This window comes from Euprymna scolopes, chromosome 28 (assembly GCF_053919585.1).
Source record: "Euprymna scolopes isolate OS-2025 chromosome 28, ASM5391958v1, whole genome shotgun sequence".
Taxonomy (NCBI): domain Eukaryota; kingdom Metazoa; phylum Mollusca; class Cephalopoda; order Sepiida; family Sepiolidae; genus Euprymna; species Euprymna scolopes.
In genome coordinates this window covers 8,984,184-8,997,908 of record NC_136509.1, presented here as the reverse complement: position 1 = coordinate 8,997,908, position 13,725 = coordinate 8,984,184, and the positions used below count along the sequence as shown (strand labels likewise).

At 29.2% G+C, this 13,725-nt stretch overlaps 1 protein-coding gene across 2 annotated transcripts in view; it reads right to left on the bottom strand.

The window, feature by feature from the left end:
• LOC145249442 (glutamate receptor ionotropic, kainate 2-like) overlaps nt 1–13,725 on the bottom strand; it is a 1,370,511-nt gene that overhangs the window by 254,295 nt on the left and 1,102,491 nt on the right. For both annotated transcript variants that reach the window (XM_080110999.1, XM_080111000.1), the window contains one exon: nt 5,596–5,700. In XM_080110999.1, the coding sequence (XP_079967125.1) occupies nt 5,596–5,700 (105 nt within the window). The remainder of the gene's footprint in view (nt 1–5,595; nt 5,701–13,725) is intronic.

Below are 13,725 nucleotides of genomic sequence, written 5' to 3'. Positions count from 1 at the left end.
CAAATGATTGACATTTTTTTTTTCATTTATTTGACTAAAATATAATTACTTTGACTGGAGTAATAAAACGAAACAATATCAAATGATTGACATTTTTTTTCATTTATTTAACTAAAATATAATTAATTTGACTGGAGTAATAAAACGAAACAATATCAAATGATTGACATTTTTTTTTTCATTTATTTGACTAAAATATAATTAATTTGACTGGAGTAATAAAACGAAACAATATCAAATGATTGACATTTTTTTTCATTTATTTAACTAAAATATAATTAATTTGACTGGAGTAATAAAACGAAACAATATCAAATGATTGACATTTTTTTTTCATTTATTTGACTAAAATATAATTAATTTGACTGGAGTAATAAAACGAAACAATATCAAATGATTGACATTTTTTTCATTTATTTGACTAAAATATAATTAATTTTACTGGAGTAATAAAACGAAACAATATCAAATGATTGACATTTTTTTTGATTTATTTGACTAAAATATAATTAATTTGACTGGCGTAATAAAACGAAACAATATTAAATGATTGACATTTTTTTCATTTATTTGACTAAAATATAATTAATTTGACTGGAGTAATAAAACGAAACAATATCAAATGACTGACATTTTTTTCATTTATTTGACTAAAATATAATTACTTTGACTGGAGTAATAAAACGAAACAATATCAAATGATTGACATTTTTTTTCATTTATTTGACTAAAATATAATTAATTTGACTAGAGTAATAAAACGAAACAATATCAAATGATTGACATTTTTTTTCATTTATTTGACTAAAATATAATTAATTTGACTGGAGTAATAAAACGAAACAATATTAAATGATTGACATTTTTTTTTCATTTATTTGACTAAAATATAATTAATTTGACTGGAGTAATAAAACGAAACAATATCAAATGATTGACATTTTTTTTTCATTTATTTGACTAAAATATAATTAATTTGACTGGAGTAATAAAACGAAACAATATTAAATGATTGACATTTTTTTCATTTATTTGACTAAAATATAATTAATTTGACTGGAGTAATAAAACGAAACAATATCAAATGATTGACATTTTTTTTGATTTATTTGACTAAAATATAATTAATTTGACTGGCGTAATAAAACGAAACAATATTAAATGATTGACATTTTTTTCATTTATTTGACTAAAATATAATTAATTTGACTGGAGTAATAAAACGAAACAATATCAAATGACTGACATTTTTTTCATTTATTTGACTAAAATATAATTACTTTGACTGGAGTAATAAAACGAAACAATATCAAATGATTGACATTTTTTTTCATTTATTTGACTAAAATATAATTAATTTGACTGGAGTAATAGAACGAAACAATATCAAACGATTGACATTTTTTTTCATTTATTTGACTAAAATATAATTAATTTGACTGGAGTAATAAAACGAAACAATATCAAATGATTGACATTTTTTTTTCATTTATTTGACTAAAATATAATTAATTTGACTGGAGTAATAAAACGAAACAATATCAAATGACTGACATTTTTTTCATTTATTTAACTAAAATATAATTAATTTGACTGGAGTAATAAAACGAAACAATATCAAATGATTGACATTTTTTTTTCATTTATTTGACTAAAATATAATTAATTTGACTGGAGTAATAAAACGAAACAATATCAAATGATTGACATTTTTTTCATTTATTTGACTAAAATATAATTAATTTTACTGGAGTAATAAAACGAAACAATATCAAATGATTGACATTTTTTTTGATTTATTTGACTAAAATATAATTAATTTGACTGGAGTAATAAAACGAAACAATAATAAATGATTGACATTTTTTTCATTTATTTGACTAAAATATAATTAATTTGACTGGAGTAATAAAACGAAACAATATCAAATGACTGACATTTTTTTCATTTATTTGACTAAAATATAATTACTTTGACTGGAGTAATAAAACGAAACAATATCAAATGATTGACATTTTTTTTCATTTATTTGACTAAAATATAATTAATTTGACTGGAGTAATAAAACGAAACAATATCAAATGATTGACATTTTTTTTCATTTATTTGACTAAAATATAATTAATTTGACTGGAGTAATAAAACGAAACAATATCAAATGATTGACATTTTTTTTTCATTTATTTGACTAAAATATAATTAATTTGACTGGAGTAATAAAACGAAACAATATCAAATGATTGACATTTTTTTCATTTATTTGACTAAAATATAATTAATTTGACTGGAGTAATAAAACGAAACAATATCAAATGATTGACATTCTTTTTTCATTTATTTGACTAAAATATAATTAATTAAACTGGAGTAATAGAACGAAACAATATCAAATGATTGACATTTTTTTTCATTTATTTGACTAAAATATAATTAATTAAACTGGAGTAATAGAACGAAACAATATCAAATGATTGACATTTTTTTTTCATTTATTTGACTAAAATATAATTAATTTGACTGGAGTAATAAAACGAAACAATATCAAATGATTGACATTTTTTTTTCATTTATTTGACTAAAATATAATTAATTTGACTGGAGTAATAAAACGAAACAATATTAAATGATTGACATTTTTTTCATTTATTTGACTAAAATATAATTAATTTGACTGGAGTAATAAAACGAAACAATATCAAATGATTGACATTTTTTTTTCATTTATTTGACTAAAATATAATTAATTTGACTGGAGTAATAAAACGAAACAATATCAAATGATTGACATTTTTTTTTCATTTATTTGACTAAAATATAATTAATTTGACTGGAGTAATAAAACGAAACAATATTAAATGATTGACATTTTTTTCATTTATTTGACTAAAATATAATTAATTTTACTGGAGTAATAAAACGAAACAATATCAAATGATTGATATTTTTTTTCATTTATTTGACTAAAATATAATTAATTTGACTGGAGTAATAAAACGAAACAATATTAAATGATTGACATTTTTTTCATTTATTTGACTAAAATATAATTAATTTGACTGGAGTAATAAAACGAAACAATATCAAATGATTGACATTTTTTTTTCATTTATTTGACTAAAATATAATTAATTTGACTGGAGTAATAAAACGAAACAATATTAAATGATTGACATTTTTTTCATTTATTTGACTAAAATATAATTAATTTGACTGGAGTAATAAAACGAAACAATATCAAATGATTGACATTTTTTTTCATTTATTTGACTAAAATATAATTAATTAAACTGGAGTAATAAAACGAAACAATATCAAACGATTGACATTATTTTCATTTATTTGACTAAAATATAATTAATTTGACTGGAGTAATAAAACGAAACAATATCAAATGACTGACATTTTTTTTTTCATTTATTTGACTAAAATATAATTAATTAAACTGGAGTAATAAAACGAAACAATATTAAATGATTGACATTTTTTTCATTTATTTGACTAAAATATAATTAATTTGACTGGAGTAATAAAACGAAACAATATAAAATGATTGACATTTTTTTCATTTATTTGACTAAAATATAATTAATTTGACTGGAGTAATAAAACGAAACAATGTTAAATGATTGACATTTTTTTTCATTTATTTGACTAAAATATAATTAATTTTACTGGAGTAATAAAACGAAACACTATCAAATGACTGACATTTTTTTTTTCATTTATTTGACTAAAATATAATTAATTTGACTGGAGTAATAAAACGAAACAATATTAAATGATTGACATTTTTTTTCATTTATTTGACTAAAATATAATTAATTTTACTGGAGTAATAAAACGAAACAATATTAAATGATTGACATTTTTTTCATTTATTAGACTAAAATATAATTAATTTTACTGGAGTAATAAAACGAAACAATATCAAATGATTGACACGCTCAACAGTTTTCGAAACTACTCTCTTCTCTGATTAAGTCGTCTAACGATAATTCTATTCAGGATGTACACGATTTTTTAAGGCGTAATATCTTTAACCATTCGGATTTAATTTCACAAATTTTCTTCGAACCGTAAGTACAACTGAATGATAATCATAGTATATACTCTATTAAAAGTGAAATTCGATACTATGGAACCTTTGAGGGTCTGATTAACATCGTCAAAACGTAGATTAATTCGCCTTCTTTATTTTTTTAAATATTTTTATAAATTCACTTATAATAATTTTATGTATGTAAAAGCGATTTGGACAAAATATTGGTTTTTGAGTTCAATGTTTTTGTATTTAATGCTCTTGAATATTATATATATATATGTTATTGTTGTCGTCTGTGTTAGTGTTTTGTGAGGAGTTTGTATTCGTGTCCGATTGTCGTTTTTATTTCTTTTATTATGCGAATGTATTTCACTAGTATTTCTCGACTCCAATGAAGTGCTAGATTGCTGAAACATAGATGCATTGTAATAAACCAGATTACACACACACACACACACACACATATATATATAATCTCAGGTCATCCCATAAGTTCTGTCCATACTTTTACCTTTGTTTTTAAATTGAACGATGCTTTTCACTGATTACATTTTTTTTTTCATTACAGAACGATAACATTTAAATTTGCTTGATTACAACTCTACTTTGAGGCATATAATACTTTATGAGTTCAAGAAAGGAAACTCAGCAGCCGAAGCAGCTAGAAATATTCACTCAGTTTATGGAAAGGAATGTGTGAATGAAAGAACTTGCAGAAGATGGTTTGCGAAATTCAGAAGTGGAGATTTCACTCTTAAAGATGAAGATCAAACCGGGCATCCAGTTGAGCTTGATATATATATATATATATATATATATATATATATATATATATATATACATATATAACTACTTCATTTACTCGCATAAAATTAAAATACAAAAGTATAAATTTATGCGTAAACTTTAAGTATTTACTTCAAAAGTGCTCAATACGTAGGTAGAGCTAGTTAGTTAGTATAAAATATATATGGGGATTAAGCTACACTGAATATTCCGCGTTTCATCCACTCTAGGACTCTTCAAGCTTATGCGCATAAGTCTGAAGTGTCCTAGAGTGGATGAAACGCGGAATATTCAGTGTAGCTTAATCCCCGTATATATTTTATGACTAACTAACTAAATATATATATATATATATATATATATATATATATATAGCATTGTCGCAACGAATTTTAAATATGCAACATAATATGAAACTGTTTAATGATATAAAAGAATAAAACACATTTTATATCTAACTTTTAATCATTATTGCTATATATTGGCTTCTACACGAGAGAAAATGTGACACAAGGTCGTTTTGAATGTGGGGGAAAACCAGCTTCTCCAAAAGGGACACTCTGGAAGTAGGCAAAAATAAAAATGGTCTTAGTATAAAATGGTTTCCCCTACATTGACTAAGAACACATTAACTTAAGTGTAGAATCAGGACATATACTACACTGTGATCTTTGCCCAAAAGTATTATTTATCAGAATTTATTAAAAGATATTTTTATATTAACACAATTTATTTCGTGCCAAAATCTGAACTCGAGCCATACTTACCTTATCAAACCCGATCTTTGAGAGCTCTAATATGTCCAAATCAATGTCTGTTCTTAAACCACGGTCGTCATAGCGTATTCTGCCAGTCAGACCTTCAATATTTACCTGTTAAAAGAAAACAATAAAAAAGTATCCGATCAATATCATTTTATCGAGCATCGTAGATGAGTTCAGCAATTTTTTACGAGAGTTATGCTTAGATCAAGGTTCGATTATATCGACTGAGGGTTATATCTACGATTCGTTTCTAATTATTTTATTACACAAGAAATAATCAGAAAAATCAAATTATTCTTTAGTTTAGTTTTACTAGAGTAAAGATCCCACACAGCCTCTATTCCATTGACGAAATATTGCATCCCTCTGCCTGTTCTAAAAGTACTTTAACGGTGAATGCTCCGACGAACTGCAAGCACTTGTGCCCCCTCGACGTAAATACCCCCGATATACCCGACAAGCAGCTAAATCCCACCCCTTCACGGTAGAGATCCCTAGATGTAAGAAAGCATTCTACTCCAGTAGTTTCTTTCCCAGAACCGCTACACTCTGGAATTCCCTTCCGAGTCCCTACTTCCCCAACTGTACTGACATGCAGAAGTTCAAGTGTAACCTGAACCGACATCTTTCTGCCCGACTCCCTACATAGTACCCTGTAGCTTATGTCCCTGATAATATCCCCCTACATCAAAGTGGCAATATGCCTGTTTGGAGTGAAAATGTAATAAAAGAAAAACACTGTCGGCCAAACCCTAACCTCTGTCCCATCGCCACAGTGTCACATCCCAATGCATCTTTCACAAGTACTTTAACAGAATGTGCTCTGATGAACTCATAACACTTGTGCCTCGTCGATATACATATTCGCGACCAAGCCGACAAGTAGCCATATCCCGCCTCTTCAATATTGAGGTCGTTTTAACCTGAATAGTTTATTTCCGCAGACTACTAGGCTTTGAAATTTCCTACCTGCTTCCTGCTTTCCAGACTTTACAAACTTGCAGAAGTTTAAATGTAATGTGAACAAATATCTCGCTGCTGAACTTGCCATATTCCCTTGTTAGACGTGATCCTAAGTAATAGCCCCTTATATTTCAAGTGGTAATATGCCTCGTTTTGGATGAAAAAGAGTAAAAAATAAAAAAGATGAGAAATCCGGCGTTGTCAGGGATCAATAACTCAAAACTTGTTTTATGACATGATTATCATTTTGTGTTGCTTGGACTATTCAGATTTCGATTCTTGTGTTTTTTTATTTTCGTAAAGTTTCTTACTGGTTGTTTTCCACCTACCAATAGCCTGGGTCATTTCAAGATTAAGGTCAATAATTATCTCATGCCTTTACGATAACCATCTTTCGTACTTGTTAGTTTATTACATTAATTGGTTTCACGCCTTGCCTGGAGCGGTTACCATAAGAAAAAAAATTCGAACTCAAGGCATTTGTGTCATTACACTAAAATTGACCACTAAGCTCACATCTTAATCCATTGCGGAGAAATGAAACAAAATCCCTTAATGTACGCCGGTTTCGCGGTGTACCATTCACCATGAACGAGTTGAGCTGACTTTCTTCTTTAAAGAATAAGTTTATAGGGAACATTATATTCACACGTAATCCACAGTTGCATGTCTATCAATGTTTTCTTAATGAAATTAGGATTTTGCAGTTTTTTTTTCAGAGAGGTGTAGCGGGCTTCCCTTATACAACCCCTCGTATTCCCAAACAGTCATCGATTTAAATCTGACTTAGCTCAACGATGCTTAACTTCAATGGTTAATCGAGAACGGATGATTTCGCCGTTTACTTTCATTTAACCGATAGTCCAGTACACGTACATACACCAATTCTAAGTAGTTGTTGTTTTGAGAGAATAAAAATTAGACCTGGGTTTACCTTCGGCAGCATGGTAACTTTCGCCAGGAGTGCAACAGATAAAGATGTGTTACGTATTGGCTGTGGCCGGATGTTTACAATACGTTTGTCCAGTCTATATAAATATTAACATCTACTTTGTCACTTGTAAAATTATATGCACACACTGACAGCAAAGTAAAAATCACAACACGGTTGATCTACAAAAAATATATTGTTTTTATTTCACATCGACAAATCAGCTTTGGGTTATTATTTTGTGTTTTGACGTTTCTGAAAAGTGCGTGAAATGGGATGCGTGGTGGTGTTGAATGTCGGGTGGTGCCGAAATAGTGACACATCCTCGCTCTCTCCGACCGACTGACTTTTTCTTTGTGACAATATAATTTATAAAAACATCCTTTTCCTATTGAAATTTTTAAGATTTTCTACTGTTTCAACATTTAACCGATATCCTCTCACATATTTCCGGGTCAAATTATACATTCCGTTAGACAATGGCGGAAAGTCCAGAATTCTTTAGATTGAATTCATTTGCATGTGTGCAACCTATCGAATGATTTTTTCTTCCCGGGGGTTCCTCCCAATATCTAACAGTTCTAAGCAACAATCAGTGCTAAATGACAGTATTCTGGAGGTTAAAGGTTCAATAACTAATGTAGACAATAATAACTAAGAATATAATCAAAATTTATTTAAGACTTCTATCCGGTCGTGGCTGACAGAAAAAGAACAATTTACCTCCGTAGATTAAGTAAATGAGTCCGTTTGGAATTCCATATAGAATCTCGAATTGGAGAAGATGCACTTAAAAATGGGAGAGTAGAAAGTAATCGGTTTGTTTTCAACAGTCTTGTAACTCACACTTTTTTTATTCTTTAGGCCTCACATTCCATAAGCAGTATTTCAGACAAAAGGGGAAGAATTGCTGTCTTTCGAGTTAGAATATATCATTATATCTATTTATTATATTATATATATTATATTTGACAATATATATATATATATATATATATATATATATATATAACCCTTGGTTACGTTTTACCTTGGAGTGCTATTTTTAGCTCCTTCTATCAAGTAGCTTCATATCTTGTCTGGAGAGATCTCCATAAAAAAGATGAGCCAATATATTAATTCATTGTGACACGCCCATTTTGTGACCTTTAACATGAATCGCTCGATATTCCTAAATGGTCATCTATTTGCAACAGATTAACCCCTGAGTCTCTGAACTTCGGTAATCTAACGAGAACAGGCGATTCAACGTGACAATGCACGTATTTGTTCTAATTGCTGATAGTCATGTGAACGTATATACAGACATCAATTTCAATTTTTGTTTAGATATGAACAGATCTATTAATTTTGACGTGACTGTTTACTGATTTACTGCAGACAGAGCTTGGAATTTTCTAAAGGGTCACCCATCTAAAACTGACTAAATACAGTGTCGCTTAACTTCGGTGATCTAACGAGAACCGGTGTGTCAACATGATGATACCAATATTTGCTATTATCGTATCATTTGCGTAATCACTTTGATGCATCCGTTCCTCTTTAGATCACCGAAGTTAAGCGAGGTTTGACCTAGTCAGATGTAAATGGATGACTAAGGAGGTTGGCGACAAGCACGTGAACATACACGCATACATTCGTAGCTTTTAGTTTAGATATAGGCGTTTGTATTAATTTATTTTGAAAGGCCTGTTTGAGACAAATAAGTCAACAACAACAAACCGTCAACTAGCTTTTGTCTGGGTAACTATTCAAACGGTAAAAGATCACAAAATAGCAGAAAAACGATTAAATGCTAAGTAGATAGATAGAGAGATAGATAGATAGAGAGAGAGAGAGAGAGAGAGAAAAAGAGAGAGAGAGAGAGAGTACGAGTACAATGTAACCGATTTCATTTTTCAATTACCCTTTCTAACTTTTCACGGAAACGCTGTCCTTCACGGCGGTTGTTATTCATTTCGGTTCAATCATGTTTGTTCTCGACGCGCCCTTTTTTACGATTGGCCAATCAGAGGGTAGGAAAATAATAAAAGTATACGACGCCATTTTCTGTGAAACCTTTTTTATATTTCGTTCCTGATTAAGTTTTCGACGACCCTTTTGCAGGCGAAATTGCTTTGTCGTTCGCAAATTTATTCATTGATTCAATTTTATCTGGTATGTTCTAATATTTCTCTTTACGCTTCCTGTATTTAGTCATGAGTTTTTTTTTTCTCAATTTTATTTGATATGCTCTTATTTTTAAAATATTCTCTCTTTTATTTTCCGTCTATCTTTCGATCGTTTTTCTGTTTCTTTCTTTCTGTATAATTACCCCATTTTTTCTTCTTTTGCTTCGCATCTTTCTATTATTTTTGCTTTTTTCTCCATTTTCTTCTTTTGTTCTTCCATTCTTCAGTTTTTTCTTTTCTTTTTTTATTATTTCATAATTCTTGGTTTTATTTTATTCTGTAGCATTCTTTCTTTAGTTTTTTCTGTTACTATTCATTTCTAACTTTTCTTTCTTTTCCCATTTCTCCCACAATCTTCTTTCTTTCTTTCTTTTCTATTTATTTACTGCCTATTTATTTATTCTTCTCTCACATTGAATGTTTCTTTCTCTTTTTCTAAAATATTTCGTTTTTTCTAAAGTATTTCTTTTTTTTTCTAAAATATTAGGGTAGTGCAAAAATAATGTCGTCTTTCGACGTTCAACTTTGTATATAAAAACGACATTTTTGCACTAACCAAATATGTTTCTTTTTTTTCTGACGCATTCTCTATTTCTTTTCTTTTTTTCTAAAATATTTTTTATTCTTTTTCTTCTGTGTCATTGTCAGAATCCTTTCTTTCTGTTTACAATATTTACCCATACTTTTTTTCCTACAATATTTATTTCTTTTTCTTTTGTCACTTTGTCTGTTTCTTTCTTACCACAACATTTGATTCTTTCTGTTTTTCTATCGCACTATCCGTTTATTTATTTCTACAATATTTATTTCCCTATTTTTCTTTTTCGGATTGTCTGTTTCTTTTTTTCATTAATATTTCTTTCCTTCCTTTTCCTTTGTGTGATTATAATTTTCTTTCTTTCTACAATATTTCTTTCTTTTTCTTCTATCACATTATCCGTTTATTTATTTATTTCTACAATATTTATTTCCCTCTTTTTCTTTTTGTCGAGTTGCCTGTTTCTTTTTCTTTTTGTCGGGTTGCCTGTTTCTTTTTCTTTTTGTCGGGTTGCCTGTTTCTTTTTCTTTTTGTCGGGTTGCCTGTTTCTTTTTCTTTTTGTCGGGTTGCCTGTTTCTTTTTCTTTTTGTCGGGTTGCCTGTTTCTTTTTCTTTTTGTCGGGCTGCCTGTTTCTTTTTCTTTTTGTTGAGTTATCTGTTTCTTTTTCTTTTTGTCGGGTTGCCTGTTTCTTTTTCTTTTTGTCGAGTTGCCTGTTTCTTTTTCTTTTTGTCGGGTTTTCTGTTTCTTTTTCTTGCTATAATATTTCTCTTCTTCCTTTTTCTTAGTTTTTTTTATTTCTTTTGTTTCTACAATATTTCTTTCTCTTTCTTCTGTCGCATTGCCCGTTTCTATCTTTTTGTCTACAATATTTCTTTTTTTTCCTTTCTTCTTTTCTAATGTATTCCTTCACACAATGTTTAAACGTTCCTCATTTAGATCTGTGCCATTTCTCCAATGCTTTTTTTTATTTTTTATTTTACACAAATTTATTTCTGATATTTTAAGTCCGGTTTATTTCGCCTCTTCTTTTTTTATTTCAATCATTATTTCTTTTTATTTTATATTTCTACATTTTTTGTTTATTTTTATTTTGTGCTATTGCTTCTCTCTTTCTTTCGCTTTTTTCTCTTTTTCTTTCTCTCTCTTTCTTTCTCTCTTTCTTTCTCTCTCTTTCTCTCCCTCTTTTTCTTCTATATTTTTTAATGTTTTTCCATTGTCATCCCATTCTTTTCTCCTTACTCATCATTAAAAAGATTTTAGTTTTCTCAATTAGTTTCGCCTGTTTCCATTTAACCGGTGTTGTCTTTAATTTCCCTGCATCAAATACACTCGCCGTTATTGGAAACTCTTTTCTCATCCAATCCTTTCTATGTTTTAATAGTTTCTTTACACGTTCTATTCCTTCTCTCAGAGCGACTTATTCCCTATTTTTTCTTCGTTTATTCTATAATAAATTCCTTCCCAACTGATTATCTTAACTATAGTTAGTCACCCGATCCGTTGTTTGTGTATTTTATTTACTTTTATTTTTTATCAAATGTTTGTAGTACGTATATTCTATGGACCCTCTCCTTCCATCTTACATGTAATAATATAAAATTTTATATAAAATGAACTGATTCTAAGATCTTTATTTGAGGAGTGGTTTCTTCGGTGGAAAGGGATCGTTTATTTAGCCGCCTGACATGTATTTCTGACTTTAACCGACTATTTGTCAGAGTCATTAGCATATCCATTGCCGCGACCATGTATTTTTTTTTTTTTACTATTTCCATATTCTTGTTTGCCTTCATCTCTCTAACGTTGTCTTTTCTTTATATACTAGCATTTCATCCCGGCGTTTCCCGGGTATTTGGAGATGTATGTTGAGAAAAAAAGCGGTCAATTTTTTAAAAATTTGACCCCTATTATCACCCCTTAGTATTTACTGTTTGGGGCTCAAATCAAGTTAGATCCATGTCCAAGTAACCTATATCTGAAATTTCAAGTGTTTAGACCCAAAATTGGCGGAGGAGTTTTGTAGAGTACTCAAAGGTCAAATCGTTGAACCTTGACCCTTTAACAGCCAATTTCTGTCCGAAAACGGATTATAAAGATTTTCCCACATCTCAGTACCCTGTATATCAAATTTCGAGTCTGTAGACTTAAAATTGAAAGAGTTATTGCGTTGGAAAATGTACACAGACACAGCTTCGTTCACTTTTATATATATAGATTTCTAACTTATTTCTTTCAATTCATAATTTTTCAACATTTAAAATGTTCTCCTTTCTATACAATTTATGCATTACTTATTTCTATATTCACCTGCCACGTTACCTATATCTTTCTTTCATTCATACCTTCGTCTGCATTCTTTATTTCGTTATCCTGTATTATTTATTTTCTTTCTTTCTTTTTTTTCTTTCACATTTTCTGAGCTTTTCATTTCCCATCACAACATTTAAAGCATACTTCGATTCCTCTTTTGTTTTATTCTATTTATTGATATTGTTCCCTTTCTAATTTGATTTCTTCTTCCAATTTTCTAATGGTTCATCTAAAGAAATTTGATCTCAACTCATAAAACCAGTTCTTTTATTCTATCCCGTGAATCTACTTTTATTAATGGTCTAAACAGAAAACTCTTTTCATAAAACGAGATAGAATTCTTGATACTTTTTGGAAAAAAACAAAAATGGCTCCCATTGTAAGCAACACTGAGGAATCCATCTCTATTGTGGACAATCTAGCAGCATTTTTGTTATCATGCAACTTCCAACGACCACTTGTATGTCTGTGGGTAAGTGTCAAGCAAACACAATTTGATACGTCATTTTTTTACGGGTGTTTGTTTCATTTTCGCATTCCTTAATGTCGGCTATTTTTCAATTTAGGTTGTCGGCCATTTTGTTTTTCGTCTTCTACGCTCTTTAGTGCTTGAATTGTTCACCATCTGTTTATTTTTTTTTGCAGTTTATTTCTCTTATTGCGAATATTCTGGTAACATTATTCAACTTTCGGTTCTGACTTTTCGACAAGAGTTCTATCTTTCCTTCTTTCCTTCGCTATATTTCCACCATATGTGTCTCAACACACACACACACACACACACACACACACACACACACACACACACACACACACACACGCACTATTCTTTTTAAGTTGGTTGTTACAGCTATTTTCAATATTAACACATTACGCACATTCCAATTGCTCTATCTTTATTAAAATATCATTGTCCCCTTTTCTATATAATATATATATTTATTTCAATTCACTTATATATATATATTAGTAGCAGGGAGACCCGACGTCATCCGAGATCGATTGATGATCAACGAATGTTTCACACTCCCATACTTTTATCGACTTCAGTGAAATAACCCGTTTTTTAATCAAATCGATTGTCTGCTCTAGTTGGGGACCAATCGCAGAACTCCAGGGAAAAACTTCATACTTAATCCACAAATACATTGTAGTCTACATTGCACTGCAGAGAAGTTACTCTTGATTTTATAAAATTAGATTTATATGTAAGGGGTTGA